Source organism: Barbatula barbatula, assembly GCF_947034865.1.
Source record: "Barbatula barbatula genome assembly, chromosome: 16".
NCBI classification, from domain to species: domain Eukaryota; kingdom Metazoa; phylum Chordata; class Actinopteri; order Cypriniformes; family Nemacheilidae; genus Barbatula; species Barbatula barbatula.
The window spans coordinates 7,071,864-7,090,837 of NC_136779.1; the positions used below are offsets into that span (position 1 = coordinate 7,071,864).

At 40.2% G+C, this 18,974-nt stretch overlaps 1 protein-coding gene across 1 annotated transcript in view; it reads left to right on the plus strand.

Moving 5' to 3' along the window:
• Window positions 1-18,974, plus strand: part of atrnl1b (attractin-like 1b) — a 66,768-nt gene that overhangs the window by 14,310 nt on the left and 33,484 nt on the right. Inside the window, exons 14-25 of the mRNA XM_079476241.1 lie at window positions 67-185; window positions 293-425; window positions 1,162-1,349; window positions 2,721-2,934; window positions 3,252-3,440; window positions 4,989-5,207; window positions 5,584-5,721; window positions 7,760-7,853; window positions 11,483-11,535; window positions 14,360-14,454; window positions 14,674-14,752; window positions 15,864-16,021. Of these exons, the coding sequence (XP_079332367.1) occupies window positions 67-185; window positions 293-425; window positions 1,162-1,349; window positions 2,721-2,934; window positions 3,252-3,440; window positions 4,989-5,207; window positions 5,584-5,721; window positions 7,760-7,853; window positions 11,483-11,535; window positions 14,360-14,454; window positions 14,674-14,752; window positions 15,864-16,021 (1,679 nt within the window). The remainder of the gene's footprint in view (window positions 1-66; window positions 186-292; window positions 426-1,161; window positions 1,350-2,720; window positions 2,935-3,251; window positions 3,441-4,988; window positions 5,208-5,583; window positions 5,722-7,759; window positions 7,854-11,482; window positions 11,536-14,359; window positions 14,455-14,673; window positions 14,753-15,863; window positions 16,022-18,974) is intronic.

An 18,974-nucleotide genomic window follows, 5' to 3' on the forward strand; every position in this document is an offset into this window, starting at 1 on the left:
TATTTCGAATAGACCGTTATACTCATCTTTCTACTTTGCTTCCTTTTAAATCTGTCTCACCTCAAGATACGGTTGATGAGAGATGTTACCGCTTCTCTGACTGCACTAGCTGCACTGCCAACACTAACGGATGTCAGTGGTGCGATGGCAAGAAATGCATCTCAGCTCTCAGTAACTGCACTTCTGTAAGTCGGCCTGCAGAGGGCACCAGCATTACACTGCAGCAATGTATGTCTAAATTTCCTTTCTGTTTTCTCCCGTAATTTGACTTGATGTTTTTTCTCTTTTCCAGTCTGTGAAGAATTTCACCAAATGTCCTGTTAGAAATGAGCAGATTTGCAGTAAAATGACCAACTGCAAAAGCTGCTCACTGAACCTTAGCTGCCAATGGGATCCTAATCAGCTGGAATGCCACACCGTCCCGGGTAAAATGGGTGGAGAATGAACACATTATTTTCTGTCATTTCGACAATTGTACTGACAGCAGGCAGAGAGGGATTGAAGATGGTTTTGTCCTCATTTTTCTCAGAATACTGCCGTATAACAAATGCACACCCCTCCCCTGCTTTCACGTTTTAGTTGTGTAATTGACCTAAAGAGCTCATTCATTTTGAGGTTTGTAGGGCTGTGAAATCGTTGTACAGCTCAATCTGAAGTAAACTGAGGTTTGAGGAATTATTAAATCTGATTGTTCTTGACATTTACTACACTGAAAAATGATTTTATTGGACACTTTGCTTAAGTTTGCTATTCACTTGTTTCAAAAGAGTAATTTTTATTATGTGAAGAGCTCTCCTGCAGTTCTGAAGTACAGACATGAAAAATATGAAAAACAGAAAAATTAAAGGTATAGTTCAACCTAAATGAAAATTCTGTCATTATTTACTCGCCCTTAGATTGTTCTAAATATGCATACATTTGTTCTTGAAAGATATTTGGAAAAATATTTACTCCACCATTTACTACCATAGTAGGGAAAACAAATACTATGAAGTCAATATCGTCCTTTGTGTTTAGCAGTACAAAGAAATGTATACAGGTTTGGAACAATCTGAGGATGAGTAAATGATGACAGAATTAAAATGTTTGGGTGAGCTATGTCTTTAAATGCTTGAGTTTAAAGATCCCTCTTCCATTCCATCTCTTGTGTTGTCATTGTAGCCCAGTTGTGTGGAGACGGTTGGAGCAACGTTGGGGACGCTTGCCTACAGATCAACTTTAGCCGGGAGAGTTATGATAATGCTCAGCATTACTGTAAGAACCTGGTGGGCAGCATCGCCTCTCTTACCACAGTCAAGCAGGTGGACTTTGTGCTGGAGGAAATGCAAAAGTACCAACTGAAAGGGAAGGTTTGTGTTTGCCCATGTAGATGCTCGACCATGCTTTAGTTCAGGGGTATTCAATTCAAGTTCCAAGAGGTCCGGTCTTTATATTTTCTTCCACACGGAGGTCCGAACAATGTTTTTTGAAAATAAATAAAAACTTAAGTTGGATATACTGTATAAAAGATATGATCTTTTATCAGGCCATTTATTTTATATTTTGATATATGTAGCCCATGTATAGGCTCTGTGGTTTTAGGGGATTGCCCTCTTAATGGAAGTCTGGGTAACATTTTAGTAATTCTCACTATTAACTAGTTGCTTATTATCATGCCTATTATTAGCATATTGGCTGTTAATTAGTACTTATAAAGCATATATTCGGCATGACCTTACTATACATCCCTAATCCTTACAAATACATAAACCTAACAGTTACTTTACTTACAATGAATAAGCCACACATTTAGAGTTATTGAGGCAAATGTCATAGTTAATGGTTTGTTAATAGCGAGAATTGTACCTTAAAATAAAGTGTGACTGAAGACTGATAATTAATATTTGTAAATAAAAAAACTGCTGTCAGCATGCGAACAGCAAATGTAATGTAACAATTAAAATCATAAAACGAAAACAAACTAAATTATCCTTTCCATGCTATTGTCACCTTTTCACTTTCATACTACTTCAATCTTTAAATAATTTCCCAATTAAAACGTTGTTCGTTACAAAAGTCCTTCATAAATCATCCTACAGAACATTTTGTGAAAATATAACGATATATTTATATATATTGACTGAATAATACCAAAATCTTAGTGAAATCAATGCTTGAAATTAATCTTTGATGCTTTTTGTAATAATCAATTTGATCATGAGACGTAAGCCTGGGTTTCACAGGGTCACAAGTGTTTACATACTGACTAATAATGCTAATGTTAAATGTAGATAAAAACGTTGGAGACATTTAGCAAACAGTAAACAGACTGACGGATACAAATGCTTTAATATTCGCTGTATTTTGTTTACTGTTGTGTGTCCATTTACCTGCTCTGTGTGTCTTCACTAATAAAGATATTAGCGTATATAGCGGCAAAATATAAATTACATTAATGTTCTTGAGAGCGAGTGTGATGTGATTCTCCATTGTGAAGACGCACGGCTCAATTTAAACACCCAAATAGTCGAACGTTTTAAATAGTTTATTGTCTGGCGGTCCGGATGGAACGACGCAAAGGTCCACATCCGGACCGCGGTCCGCCTATTGAGGATGACTGCTCTAGTGCTTTGAATTTTATTACAGTTATTGTTTGTGAATCTTACAGATACAACCAGTTTGGTCCCTGTTTAAAGCACATGTCTCCACGACCACATTCACTCACTGTATTTGTCCTGCAGAAACTGTCCCCATGGGTGGGCCTGCGGAAGATCAATGTGTCATACTGGGCCTGGGAGAACTCGTCTCCGTTCACTAACACCTTCTTGCAATGGCTGCCCGATGAGCCCAATGACTCGGGATTCTGTGCTTACCTGGAGAGAGCTCAGGTCTCTGGCCTCAGGGCCAACCCCTGTACTGCCATCACGGATGGCCTCATCTGTGAAAAACCAGTGGGTAAGTCTGTACTGTATGTTCTTTACACTCGTCTAGCCCAAATCACATACGTGAGCACAACCCCAAACCATTTTGTTTTAAGAATATGAAATAAATGGGAGTGACTGGATCTCTGAGACTGCTTTTTCTATATAGCAGAGGGCGGGGCTTAACATATTAACGCTAACGGCAGCACATTGTGTGTATTTAATTAATCATTTCCTTTATCGGGAAAACAGTTAATACTTCTTATTAGTAAAAATGGGCTTGTGTACAGTAGATGACATAAATAGTATTTTTATTAACCCCATACCTATAAATCAATATTTCCCCCCCAGTTGTGAGTCAGAACCAGAATGCCCGCTGTAAGACGCCTTGCTCCCTCCGCACTACCTGCGAAAATTGTACAAGCCAGGGCATGGAGTGCATGTGGTGTGGAAGCACCAAGCGCTGCGTGGACTCCAACGCCTACGTCATCTCCTTCCCCTACGGCCAGTGCCTGGAGTGGCAGACGGGAGACTGCGTGTGTAAGTGTCTTTATCTTCATATGGTGGCCACACAGCTGGAAAATGCAGTCTGTACTTTTGCTCTTGTCAAAACTGTCCTCACTAGAGGTGATGTCATACAGCGAGAATCGATGCATTCTTAACATTTTATTCAGATTTTTTTCTGCCCATCTTTGACCACAAGCCACACATGTTTTGCCACGGAGAGTAGCTCCGCCCACAGTGAAGTCTGCTTGGCTCCCTGTATTTTTATAGTCTGATTTGGAGATTTTGCTAGTGGGAATAAAATTATTTTGTTGTTTTAAGTCTTTAATTTTGTTACTTGGAAGGCTTGTAGTAATCATCACTGTTGTGTGGATGGATATGGTCTTCCAGTGATGAAAAAACAGCTTTGTCGGGCCTTTTAGAGAACGATACGACCAATCAGCATCTATCAGCACTCTCGCTTATGTAGGTTTTTCATCTCTATCCGATCTGTTGTTTCATCCCATTAGCTGAACTGCTTGCCCTCTGATCTGCCTGTAATGTGCAATTAGTGTTTCAATTTGTCTGCCTAAGCATTCGCTCTTCCCTCTTGGCTGCTCAGGAAAGATTTCTTAGGGCGCGTGCCGATGCGCTAAGCAGGGGAACCTTCGAGGGGAAACGGCATAATTTTGTGGAAACATTTACCCTGTAAAATTCCTAGAAAAGCTGCGTCTTACAAACACCTTCGTATTCCTGAGCTTTCACTTTGGTTGTGCAGCACACGTCTGCGTCCTGTGGGTTTGATAGACATATTGTTTGTGAAGGAGAACATCATTAGTTCACAGCGGCGTGCGAAACCCGTGGCATTACAAAAAACAAGTTCTGTTTGTCCTTCAGACTAGAAGCCTTTAATGCTTCTAATGTCTTTTTTTCCTCTCAGATGGTGAGGTAAGCGTGCGAGGGACACGTTGTCGCTCTCCACTTGCGTTTATGACAGGTCTCGACTTACTGATAGAACCTCCATTATGCTCAGTCTGACGGAAAATGAATTAAAAGCTCTCTGTCTGAAGTAGGTGGTACGATTCTGCAAATCTGTCCAGGGCGGAAACCTTTTTGTCACCCAAATATATGTCTCTGTCCATGTGATGGTTACTTAACGTTTCAGTGGCTCAGGTACGAGCCCCGGCCGGTGTCAGTGCTATTTTAAAGATCTATTTCTGCTTCCTGTTGCAGCGGTTTTTCCTTTCACTTTTCGGTTTTCTCTGGCAGTGATTTTGCTCTTAAATCTGGCGGCTGCTGCTGCCACTTCACGGGTGGCCTGAAGGTTGTTTGTTTCGAGTTTGTGCCGTCTCCTTGTCGCACTGCTGGAGATTGCTATTTGACTTGCCCCTGTTTCTCTCTCTCCCTCTCTCAATAGAGTGGGGCTGTATTTTTATCAATAGATATAATTGTATGGTGATACGTTTGTGTGCGATATATATACAGTGTGTACAAAAACATGTTTTTGTTGATTTACATTGCTTATTGCTCACAATTCATGTTGTATTTTGTTTATAATTCTCAGTTTTCCCTCACTTTCTCACTTTCTCTCTTTGTTCAACATAGCTCAGAACTGCTCTGGATTGCGTACCTGTGGTCAGTGTCTGGAGCAGCCCGACTGTGGCTGGTGCGGAGACCCCAGTAACACGGGTCGAGGGCAGTGCATGGAGGGTTCGTATCGCGGACCCATGAAGAGCCCCTCAAGAAACAGTCAAGACATGGTTTTGGAAGCGGGTCTTTGCCCAAAGGATCGAGGCTTTGAGTGGGCATTCATCCAGTGTCCTGGTAAGAACCATCTAAATGTGCACACAAAAAAATTTAAGATTTTCTTTGCACATTGGTAACAGATGTTTTAGTTATTCATCTGCATGAATGAAACACCAGCATCTTAAAGAGATGCTGTTTGTGCCCCTAGTTACACCAAGGGGTATTGCAGATTATTTGTTTGGGTGTCATTGACCAACCTTGACCAGTGAACAAACACTGTTTGAAAACAGTCATTATATTTGGATTTGTCTTGTTGTGCTACCGGACTAACGATTACACACAATCAGATGATTACACATCAATTATACTAAAGCACCCAGCATGCCAGTACCACAAAATAAACCAAACTAGTCAGAAATTGAAAACTAAAGCCTGACCTGGCTTTGTTTCCCAGCATGCCAGTGCAACGGCCACAGCACTTGTGTGAATGGCAGCGTGTGCGAGCTGTGCCGTAACCTCACCACCGGCCCTCACTGCGAAACGTGCTTGGCTGGTTACCACGGAGACCCGACCAACGGCGGAAAGTGCCAAGGTAAGAACATTCACACCCGCTGCTACTGGAGGCAGTTGTTCACAACGCATGTGAACATTACTCACTGAAAGTTTTGGGTTTTGAGATCATATAGGTGATTATACTGCCGAAGGTGAAAGGTGAGCTCACACACACATGCGTTCCTTTTCTGGCCTGGAGATGTGGGTTTACATCACTACTCCAGGAATCCGGGTGAAACGGGATATGCTGTCATAGCCCATCATGTTCAAAGATATGAGACATCTCCTCCACCATGGGGGTTTAACACAAAGATGATAGATCCCAAAGTGTGCACTGATTCAGATGGCATGTACTTGTGTGTAGGCTATAGGGAAACTTTAAATAAAACAAGACATTTTGTTTTGTGTACAAGATTATTTTGCATTAGATCATTGGTTTGATACCAAAGGAACATAACATGCTTAATTGTGAATATATCAAAATGGAGTCTTTTTGTTCTTTGTTTATTTTGGGAAAGTTGGCCCAAGGCTTTCTTGACTTTAATTCTTGATGGAACATCATTTTTGAAACTGCACCCCGCGAGCACTAGAGACTATCATATTTCCCATTTTCTTCACATCGTCCTGCTCAAAAGCCAGCCGACTTACAAAAGCTTTTTCATATATGTCAGCATGGACCTGTGAAACATGACCTACAGGAACTGTCTGTAGTCGTGCGGGCAGACGGCAGGATTCAGACAATGCCATACGAGCCATCATGTATGTTTAGAACAGCAGACAAAAGCCTGTCAGAGCCCCGGCGGTCCGCAGTGGTGTCAGATCGACGTGAGGAGAGCGTGTAGAATTAATGCTTGCTTTGGAGATAATTATAGTGCACTGCTCAGAACAGACAGAAATGGATTTCAGTTCAGATAAAAGACTGTGGCGCTTAAAGCCAACGTTTCCTGCCTTTAAAACAGAAAACGCCAAACAGAAAGAGACCAGAGAATTTACAACCATATTATTCTTCCTATCAGTTCCTTTCTTATAGGCGTCTTGGTCTTTTTAGACAAGGGTTCATTTTACAAAGTTTTGGTAACATACTGTGACTTTGAGAAATCGCAACCTCCTCTCTAGTACATAAAGATCATTTGTTGACAAAATGCTCAATTCAGTTTTATTTACAAAGCGCTCTTCACAATGTTTATTTGTTGCAAAGCAGCTTTACATTACATTACTTTTGTAATGTGTAGTTTCCTCTGGATGGGTCTCCCGATGCTCAGTCAGACCGCAGGCTATCACAGGAGGCTGACACCAGGTGGCCCTACTCGAGCCGCCATAATCTGTGGTAGGGGAGGAGGGCAGAGAGAGAACAGTTAGCATAGGTGCTGTTCATTTACTTATGATGCATACCAGTATAATCTTTTGTTTATATGTATGCTTTGCTGAAATTGAAATTGGGAGAGTGTGTCTGACCCTTGAATAGTATCAGGCAGGCTATTGCAGAGTTTAGGTGCTACATATGAGAAAGCTCTACTCCCTTTGGTGGATTTATAAAATAAATGTCTAAGTATCTGTGATTTTTCTGATGAAAAGATTAAAAAGCTGTTTTTGTAAAAGCACATTTGACATCCAAGAAGTGTTTACATAGGGCAAATCATAATTAAGAGTACTTAGTTAGTGTAGTTATGTTGTCTTATGATTTATTATTTTTCCAACATTAATGTGGTTTTGCCTTGGGACTGTAACCTGATGTACTGCTTTTAAGTAATTCAGGCAAACTCTTCTCTTTGAGGACAGATGAAGAACACAATGTTAGAACAAGTCTCCATTTACCTCCAACTGTTTGTCAGCTTGTTTGGCCTGATGATTAGATTAAACTAAAAAATCTAGGCAGTGATGCCAAATAATACAGCAGAGCCTCAATTGACGTTTTTTTACATTTTCCATTATGTGGTCTCTGAAATGGTTTTATTGTAGAAGTAACTATAGAGGTCACTCGAGCAATTGCCATTCTACTCATTCAAAGTGCAACTTGTGTTTTTGCTATGACTCAAAAATGCTTAAGATTCTTTTGTCTGTCTCTTTTTCTCCTGTAGCCTGTAAATGTCATGGTCATGCTAACGTGTGCCAGGTGCTGACGGGCAAATGTTTCTGCACCACCAAGGGTATCAAAGGTGATCAGTGCCAGCTGTAAGTACCTCCGCTGGATACACACACATCTAGCCTATTAACTTTTTATTCGGATATATAGATACATGCACCCATCCTAAAATCCCTTTCAGTTTAGCTTTACACTGTGTCCTCACACTTTTGGCTTAAGTTGACCTGTGATGTCACACAGTGCTGACGCAGGGTACCGAGTGAACGGGCACTTATATAAACAATAGCACCAATGGAGGTGGTGTGGGAGTGTGCCGGCGTGTGTTTGTGACTATGAGAGATGGTTCCTCTTTGAGAATAATGAAACTCAAGTGCCTCTCTCGTTGCATTGTTGTGTGTATATGTGTATATGCAGAATTTCTATAGAGTGGGTTGAGCAGTCATGCTTATTTGGGAGACGTGGGTAGAAGCTGAATTTCCCACTCTCTTTCAGTTATAGAATCAGAAGCCGGTGAGCAGCTTAAAACCCAGGCTGAGGTGTTGCATTCAGGGCTACAGGAGGGGATCTTGGCTCCTTTTATTTTGTGCTGTTGGGAGCATGCCTGAATGACAAATGCTTTGTTCTGGGCTGTCGTTTAACTCTGGGATGTGAAGAAATATGCACGATGGTCTCGCAGGATTTCTTAACAGGGTTGCATGGCAGAAAACTGAGTCCCTAGCTTCTATTTTAAAGGAAGCCAATAGTTACAACAGGTTATGAAGTCAGAGGCAATGACAATAACCGTGATATGAATAACTGATTATTAATATTGTGTTAATACTAGAGATGCACCGATATATCGCTATTAGTCGGTAATAGCAGTTTGAAAAAAACAAAATATTCGACCGATAGTTTAAAAACAGCCGAGGATCAGGGCCAATATATCCTGTCACTCGAAAAAGGATGGGAAAATGCAATTCATTTCTGCTCGCTTTTTTTTAAAGAATTTTTCTTTTAAAGAAACATCACCATTTTGATGTTCACTATTAATAGTCGTCATATGAATTAATAACATTCAGAAAGTTAAGAAATATGAATTACATTTTAAGAATCGGAAATGGAATAGGCAGATGTCACTGGATAAATGGCTATCGGTATTGGTGGAGAAAGTTTTTATCGGTTAATACCACACATGATAATATCTACCCTGATCTCACGGGAATTCGTAACTATTTTACGAGGTGGCTAATGAACTTGTACGATGTGAATAAAACAAAAACATACGATCATTAGATAAAAGCAAAACTGAAGCCTCACCCCTAAACGTCCATGGCGTGAATACAGATCGTACCAAAATGTACGGATAAGATTGTACGAATTCTTAAACATTAGCCATCTCGTAAATAGTCATTTAATTCTGTGAGGATGTGTGGTAATATCGTAAATAATTTGGCAACTGTTTACATTCTACCATAAGGGCCACTATGTGACACAAAGTAAAATTAAGCATTTATTTTCCAAAAATAATAAATATCAGAAGATTCATAATACTGCAATATTATTAAATTTGTCCCCAAATTATAGCCAAATGCACACATATAACCAGTCGGTTTACATTTCATCGTGTGTTTCGTGTCTTTTCATTTATGTAAACACTTGTTTTTAATTGTGTGTTACACAAGCAGGGACCATTGATGATGTATTCAAGCGTGTCTTCATCACAAGGACAAATGAGTGTGGCAGTAAAATCACTTGCTTCCACTTCCTGTTCATTCCTCTCCTTCTCTTCTCTTCTCTCTATCGCACTTCTCTCTCATTACTCAGGCGGACAGATGCCATTACCCAAGGTCTGTAATGAAGCGCTGGGACCGGTATCTTTTACACAAAAATGATCGGTTGACTAAAGACCTGATGTCATCACGCGACGCTGTGTGCCGTGAAAGAGAAATTCCAAGTTTTGCAGCACAGTCTTAAATAACGAGAACTCCCTAGTCGCTTCACCTCTCAATCAGCCGACGGCTCGCAGGCCACACTTGGAAAAATAGACGTGCTTAAAGAACAGCAATTGATTCAATTGAAAGAAAAAGCAAGCTTGATTAGCGTGGAGTCCATTATCATTTGTCGGAGTGTGGTTCGGCACTCCTGGTGTGACCAAATAGGGATAAAATTATAGGCGGGACGAAAAAAAGCGAGTGCATTAAAGCACGCGCCGCATGTAGGTGTGCTCTCGCTGGAGATTAAATTAAGATACTGAGAGTAAGAGTGCATTATGTTTAAACGCCCTCACCGAGCGCATTGTGCGTGTGGGCGCGAACGTTCGAAACCTCTCTCGCTGATTTGCAGCGTGTATGGGATGAGAGAATAGTCATTTCTAAAATGTCATCCAGATTAAAGGCTAGGGGAGTGATATGCAGAGGTTTTAAAATGCCTGTGGTGTAGTTTGTCCTGTGTCCTCTGTACCGTGGTAAAAGCGTACTCTACTTTGTCCTCTCGTATTTATCACCAACTCTCTGAGAAAATATGATGCTTTGGCTCGCCATGATAAAGTTCGGTTTCCGCCAGCTAAGGGCAAGGATATTTACAGTATAAGATGGAAGGGTGTGTATGTTTGACTAAGGATGCTGAAGTTTAGATGGTGTAACTTGGGTCTGAAAGGTTGAAAGCAGTGCCAGATTGCACACTTACATTTCATTGGCCGACCATTTAAGATTGTGTTTATGTTAATGCGTACGAATTGGGATTATTGTGTAACCTCCAAAGTAATTAGTCTATTCTGCGTTAACAGTCCCATTACTATTTTATTATTACAACCGGCATGAATGATTAATCGCGTTTGTACCGTTCACAGGACAATGAAGTGAATTGAAAGCGAATTCCCACTACACTGACTGTATGTGGCGAGGTTGTTGTGCAGAGAGGGAGAAGTGGTCGGAGAGTTGCGCTGACTGTTATTGGACCGTCAGTTCAGGCTCAGATGAGCTGCAGGATTTGTAATCTGTTTAGGCCTGTGGAGAGCTGAGGCCGGCAGCACGCTGTTAATTGTTTAGCGTGTTTGAGTTGCGGTTGAGGAAGCTTTGGACCGTCTCCTGACGCTCTCTAATGAGGCAGAGAAAATAAAGAAACCCGCCAACTGGTCGGTATTACGCAATACCTTTTTGTGAAGGACACAGATGCTGCAGGCACCACACACATAGATATACAAACATGTAGTGTTTTTAAATGTATATAAAATTAATATGTAGATCCTGTTACAGTATTGACTCGTACGACTTTCTTCTGCACGACACAAAAGAAGATATTTTGAAGAATGTTTTAATTGGCACCCATTCACTTGCATTGGTTATGTGTCAATACAGTAGAAGTGAATGGGTACCAGCACTGTTTGGTTACCAACGTTCTTCAATATATCTGCTTTTGTGTTGTGCGAAACAAAGAAAGTCATACAGGCTTGCAATGACAAGAGGGTGAGTAAATTATGACAGAATTGTCTTTTTTGGGTGAACTATTACTTTTAAGTTTTAAGAAATGTGAATAATGTAGTTGACATTATTAATCAACTTGTTTTAATGGCTTTTTTCTCTGAAGAAGTGTTGACCTTCACAGTGTTGTTTCATGCTTCATTTATTCATTGTAATGTTTAATAAATGTTGATGCATAATCATCAAACCTGTGCATCAGATGCCGTTGCATTGAATCATTACTGATGCATTTCATCTAAATGATTTTTGTCTCTTTGCAGTTGCGACTCAGAAAACCGTTACCTTGGCAACCCCCTCAGAGGAACCTGTTATTGTGAGTATGCTGTGACCTTAAAGTAATATTGTATCTTCAAAATCCATCAGTCTGCCATTAATGGAATGAGACGCGGACCACATACGTTATAGGCTTAACAACAAAAACACAGAACAAATGCAAATTGGTAAATGGGACGTTCTGATTGGTCAGTGGTCAGGAAGTAAACACACATGAGAACGATGTGCAGTAAAGCATGTATATACATAGGCGGTGTATTTTGGTGCTGCTGCCTCAAAAGCACATCACTAGGGGGCATTGTTGCTGTATATCTAGAAAAGTTCCCCAGTTGCCCGTTTGCTCTTTCTGCATGTACGCACACGCTTTTGTTTTATCTATTTATTTTTGCTATTGCTATCAGCAGTCAATGTGGAGTCGGAGAGAGCTAAACGTGTTCGGTAGCATTTAGGACATCAAATTTCACTCAGTTTGCAAAACCTGCCAGCATTATCCCAGTCGTCATCAATCAGCATTAAATAAAGGCTTCAATTTATCAATCAATTTCCGTCCACTCTACTCCCTCTGCGTCTCTCAGATCGAGCGCATATGCCTGCAAGCTTCCGGCCCAATTACGACGGTCGGAAAAGAACAGTTTCACCCCCTCTCACAGTGTCCTGTAGAAGGAAGTGTTGCCGAGGGTTGCAAGCAGTGATATAATACTAGTGATGGTGTCAAGCCCTGTCAGTGTGAGTAAGCAAGTGATCCCGGCTGATTAAAGACACGGAAACAGATGCTCGGCCGACGTGGTTCCAGTAGGCAGCGCAAGATCTTTCTCTCGTACAGGCAAGGTCTGAGTCGTATGTTTGCGGAGGTGTCTTTAGCAGGCACTCTCGCTGCGTTCTTGTCAGTGTTACTGGGCTCCCCCTTAAAAAAGAAAAACCGGAAAAAACAGACCTTCGGACCCAGTAATAACTTTAGGCAAGTGTTGGTTGTGTTAAGTTACACAAACCGGTATCATTCCACACCTGGCTTGTTGTCTAGTTCCTCTTTATGAGAAAGCATGGATCAGTGATGTCATCTCTTTGACTGTTTTGGTTGTTTTTTGCTTTGGACCGAATGCACAAGACAGGGAATCTGGGTGGTTCGTTGCTCTGGTCTCTGTTACAGAGTTATGTTGAAATCTTTTATTTGCTGTATTGAGGGTTGGCAAGATAAACAATTTGTATGAACGTAAATTGTAAGATAATGGCAAGAAAAAACAGAACAGCCCTGTTGCCCTCATCTTTCCAAACCAGCGTCTCAGGTTTTTGGACGCTTGTGACGGCAGTCAGTGATGTCCCGCCGATTTCTTCCATAAAGTGCACACAATGACGTCATCAACAAAATGAAGAACCCCAAAACAACATTCATCAAATTTCTATTTTCAACCAACGGCTTTCAAATCGATCCGATTCATTTCCCTTCTGTTGCATTTTTGAAGAGATCCAGCATATATCACCTCAATGGTTTAAGAGCCATCTGGAGGACGATTAGGCTTCGTAATGTCAGTATGGATGCTTTTAAAACAAATTTTTAAGTGACAGTGTTCCTTCTCGAGGGAAGATTTGAGGGAAACAGAAGTCATCCTCACTCCCCAGCAGTCTATAGATTGTAGCGATTGATGGACTAAGCGTCAGCGTGTCTACAGGATCTTTCAAGCATAAATACAGGATATGAATGAAACCGTGATGCATTCATATCATGTCCCATCTGAATTGATTAAAAGCTTATAAAGGCATATTTGGGATTGACGGGGAGTAAAAGAGATGTTTACGCTGCCATATTGTGATTCAGACAAACAGCTGTTCTGTGGATGACGCCTCTGGCAGCATTCAGCCATTTTACAGACCAGGAGTTAATAATTCTGATATTGTTTTTGTATAGATCTGACGCATTAGTGAGTCCTTGAAACAGAAAAGAACTCCTGCGTCAGAGTAAACTGCATAAACTTTGTCATAAACTCTTTGACCTGGTTCTGCTTGAGGTTACCAGGTTCTACAAGCATTAGACCTCAAATACTTGCAAACATCTTAAAAATGTGCTTATTCACAATGTATGATTATTGAAGCAATGACACACTCGCACCGTGTCTACACCGGACGCGACAGAATACATTAGAAATGCATTAGAACTCATTATAATTTTTTCTTTGTCCACGGTGTGAGTGTGTCATTGCTTTAATAAGCATGCATTGTGATTAAGCACATTTTTAAGAAAGGTAATAATTTAGTTTAATTAAAGTGACTGATGGTGAATGAAGCCCCCTTAATGTAGGAGTGAATGTTCAAACCCCAAGGTGTTTCTTAAAGGAATAGTTCAACCAGAAAATAAAACATTTTGAATAATTTTCTCACCAAACCCATATGACATGCACGATGGCTTTCTTGCCTGGAACATACAAGACTGACAGCCTTTTTATTTGGTTATCTTTTTTTTATATAATGAAAGGGAATGATGACTTAAAGGGATAGTTCACTCAAAACTAAAAATTCTGTCATTATTTACTCAACCTCCCGATGTTTCAAATCTATAGAAATGTCCTTAAGTTGAACACAAAAGAAGATATTTGGAAGAATGTTTGTAAACGAAGAGTTTTGGGTCACCATTGACAACTATATAGTAAGAAACGAAACTTCTATGGTAGTCAACTTCTATGGTTGTTTTTATAAAAAAATAAGTAAATTAGTGGAACAACATCAGGGTTTGTAATGGATGACAGAACTTTTGTTTGGATACATTTTTCTTTTGAACTAACACTCCTTAACATTATAAAGAATGGGGTTAGTTGTCACACAGTAATTGTTGTATGAAAATCTAACGATTAACAATGTTTTGCTCTGGACAGATAATCTTCTGATCGATTACCAGTTCACCTTCAGTCTGCTTCAAGAAGATGACCAGCACTACACTGCCATTAACTTCATGGCCACACCTGAACAGGTCAGTCACTGACTACTGATCTGAGAACAGAAGCAACTAAAGGGGTTGACCTGGTTTTAGTTCATTGGTCAGCTAGCACACATTTCATTCACCCGCCCTCTTTTAGCTCTTCACAGTGGGTTAGTTTGAACGATGTATTTTGATTAAATGTATGCATTTTGTTATAATGAAGTTGTTTTGCATGAATCCATTTTATCGTTTGTTTGTTTCCATGTGCAGCCCAACAAGAACTTGGACATGTCCATTAATGCATCAAACAATTTCAATCTGAACATCACTTGGTCTGTTGGGTCAACAGGTAACGTTTGCTCTTATCTGTGTTTTCAGGTTTTTACCATGTTTCTCATACAAATGTGGACGTAATTACAACACATGCGAGTGTTTTTTTTGTATTTCACGATAGTCACTCAAGGACATCGCCATTATCCTCTCTTCTATTATTTTTGTAACCACGTTTTCGTCCAGTCACCAGCCAATTTTTTATGTGACTTTGACATTCTCCTTCCTTTAAAACAGTTCACCCCTCCGCGTCGACCTTCATGCTCTCCTCAATTAATATTTGGAGTAGTGTCTTTCTGTGTAAAGGCACTCTCCCCTGAGAAGGGCTTCTTACAATAGTCGAGCACACGGCTCTGAATTCTGGGTCTGAGGCGTCTTCAGGAGCCTTGAACGATTTCAATTAAGATAAACATTGCCACGTAGCAGCATTTGGGGTGTCATTTTGAGGGCTTTGTTTCATGGCGGTGGTTTGGAATGACGATTGACGAGACTCTAGTGTTTCGGCGGAGGACTTCAAAAAAAACGTTCAAACGTTCTGATAAAATAGGACAAAGGCTGCTTTTCTTTTTAGTTCCTTTAAGTAATTCTTTATATTTTACTGTAGGGTCTTATTCTATGTTTTCCATGTGTAAAAATTCCTTATGCTCAGTGGTCGATTTCAAATTCATTTTCTCTCAGCGAACAAAACACATCAACAAACAGCTAAACGAATGTTTGATTGCGTGCATTTGTTTGCGGTCTACCTTGTTGATTGCTGATGCATTTCGTTTTGCATTCACGCTGCTTTCATTTACTTTCATCTAATGGCTCTGAAAACATTAAGTGGGAGACCAGATAGGATTCTCACATGCAAGAAATAGACGGCAAACCAAATTGTCTCGCATCAGGAAAAGTAGGATGTTTTATTTGGGTTTTTTTGTTCATTTTCACAAAATAAAAGATTCGTCCATGATTTTTATTTGAGAAGTCAATGTGTCGCTGTGTTACATCGACTTTTATAGTTCACATGTATAATCAAGCTTTACTTTCATTTCACGGTCATTGGCTCGATGGTATGTTTTTTTATATGAAAAAAATGCTTTATATTTTTGTATATCAATAATTTGGTTGCATTCTGTTTTCCTTAACAGCGGGAACCATCTCCGGGGAAGAGATTCCCATCGTGTCCAAGACCAACATCAAAGAATACAGAGACAGTTTCTCTTCTGAGAAATTCAGTTTCCAGAGCAACCCCAACATCACCTTCTACGTGTATGTGAGCAACTTCACATGGCCAATCAAAATACAGGTGAGGGTAAAGTATGATCGGATCAGCTTCTAGTGAATTTGACTGAATGCATACTGTTCGCCTGGTATTTCCCTGCTAGGTTTAACTGTTATGGTAGTCAAAACATGACAAATCTGAAGGGAGGATCCATCTCCTATGTGGAATGGATGTGTCTGCTACGTTTTACAATCACAAAAACAAACGTTTCTAGAAAGATCCAGAGCTCCATGATGTGCAGATCAATTATTCAGTTGTGTACTTGGGCAAGTTCACTTCTTATGATCCATAAAATTGAATCAGGTCTTAAGTGGCAATGTGTTACGTTGCCAGATGCCTTGGCGACAGACACGAAATGACAGGACTGGAGTAATGCGAGGACTGATGCTATCTATCACGGGAAAAACATTTATAGAATTTGCGCCGCAGCACATCTGGCACGTGATGAAAAATGTTTGCGGTCTTTATTGCCTGCAATCAAACAGAAAGACGGATACACGTCGACTTGCACAGGTAGTTTAGGAGGAACAGAAATATCAGCTCAGTGAGATGAAGCTTCTAGCCTCTATTTATCAGCATCCGTTTAAACCAGACAGATGTAACTATAGTCATTAAAGTCACGTGGTCTGCAGTGTAGTTTAATTTAGTCTTGCAAGCTGTAGCTGTCAGAAGATTCTTCTTTTATTGGATAAGTGAACCTCATTGGTTTTTGGTTCGACACCAGCAGGTTTGAGGTTTTTGCAGGTCGTAATGGGCCCGTATGAAGCATCACCTCTAACACAGTAAGTGAGGCCACCCATGCTGAAATGTGTCTGCCGAATGACAAATAACTATTATGTGAAAAGCCTCCTTACTATGGCATGAGCGAGCAGAATCACTGTAGCATTATGTGACTATTGAGACTTGAGGGTCAAGCCTTAGGGAACTGACCGCCGCAGAAGCTCATGGACCCTGACAGTCTCTGACTCTCTGTCCTCGAAAGTGGGCGGGGGCTTGATGACATAAGCACTGCATTATGTCAGTAGCAGCATGGTCCATAATACATTAGTGAGGAATCCCATCACGCATGGTTATGACAAATGCATGTGATCACTGCACGACATGTAAACCAACCATTACTTTGAATTGTTCATTCTAAATGTGGGGTAGTAAAATATTACATTTTTAAAAACACTTCATTTTTATGTAATGACATTTAAACGTTTTATGTAACCCTCCATACTGGTAATAAAACCTCTTTAGAGGGCTCATTTCTGAACAGGTTTTCAATGCGTACTGAAGCTATTTATTTAAAAAAGCTTCCACATTAAAGGAGGATTTCATCTGGTCGATATTCATATGGTTTATAAAGATAACCAGCACAAATCCTCTCAACCTTTCTGCCGTTCATTACCACTCGCCAGCTGTGCGCCGAGACGCTCCGATACAGCGGGCCATTTATGAGACGGGACTATCTCCAACAGCGAGAACACCACCTAATATTGATCTGCATTCATCTCTCTGTTCTTCCATCATATACGAGATGAGCTCCTCTGATAAGGTTCATTTATTTACACACGCTCCTCAGACCTTCATCTGGGTTGAGCCGAGTTCAAGCAGTAATAGTTTTGTATTAGATTTCCCAAAAGCGGAGTCACTTATTTACCATGGCGATGCATCATTAAATCAAACGCACCCCTGTGAGACGGTGAGCTCGCTCTCTTGTGATGTTTATGATCAGAGAGCGCGATCGGCATTTATTAGCTTACTGGGGAAATTGGGAATGTGAGTGCAAGCTCGGATATGCGTGTATGAGGACCCCCGACGACTCTAAAAACATCAGATATTGCATATGAAGTGAAGTGCTCTTGTTGTGCTGGGAACTCAATCTGACAAAACATTACTGCGGCCTAACCGTCTCCGCATCTGATCGCTGTGTCGAGATGAGGTCAGTCAGTATGAGCACTATAAAGAATTCACTTCAGGCATGTATGGGCAACCTTTTTATTTGGTTTTTAAATGTTACTTAATGTTATTCATAATGCACATACATGTTACAATTGTTTGAAATAAGACTGTACATTAAATCATACATTTGCATATCTATGTTGTTTAGAGGACATTTGTATGGTTCATTCATGCAACGTCGCACGTCAATCGCGAAAATACAAATTCTGTATTTCTAAACTCAATTTTTTTTATTCACAATACATTCAGCTTAGCAAAATAAATGCATGTAGAAACAAAAAAAGTAGCTAGATTACGTAATATATATTTCTTTTATGAATCATGCAAAAGAAAGCCTTTTAAGTCCTCATACATCTTTCATGTAAGTACACGTGTGACGCAATGTGGTTTTGTGAATAAATGACTTGCTTTAAAACATAGAACCAAGGAAAGAGCTTCCGTTAATGTTTATTTTGTTTTTCTGTCTATGAAATGCTCATTAGAAACATTTTCCTGACAGTCCTGGGCAGATCTCACATGCTTGTTAGTAGTTATTCATTCCACATCATGATGAGCAATAACCTTACAGGCTAGTTAAAGTCCTATCAATTTACACAGCGATAATAAAAGAATAATAATTGAAAAATATCAATATCCATTAAACAAATGACAGTCGGTCATAAATTAAGAGCTGTGACAGAATTTATTTTGTTAAAGCAAAAATACTTTTTATTTGACTGTTTAGAAATACAGTTCTCCTAAAAATTACAATTCTGTTCATCATTCACTCATGGTCCTCTCTCGTCGTACCTACCTGTCGCTCATCCTTTTATGCTCCCGGAGCTCCTTTGTGAGAGATGCGAGACCGGTGCACTGAGCAGCTAACACTCATTATCACTCGGGTCACCGGCCTCGGCTGTTCCCTCTGGTCTCTCGTCCCGCCTTGCTTGTTACAGTTTCATTCTATGAACTACTAACAATATTTCTTTCAAGTTTTTAATAAAAATTGTGTTTCTATTTGCATTTATTTGCAGAAAAGGAAAACTGGAGA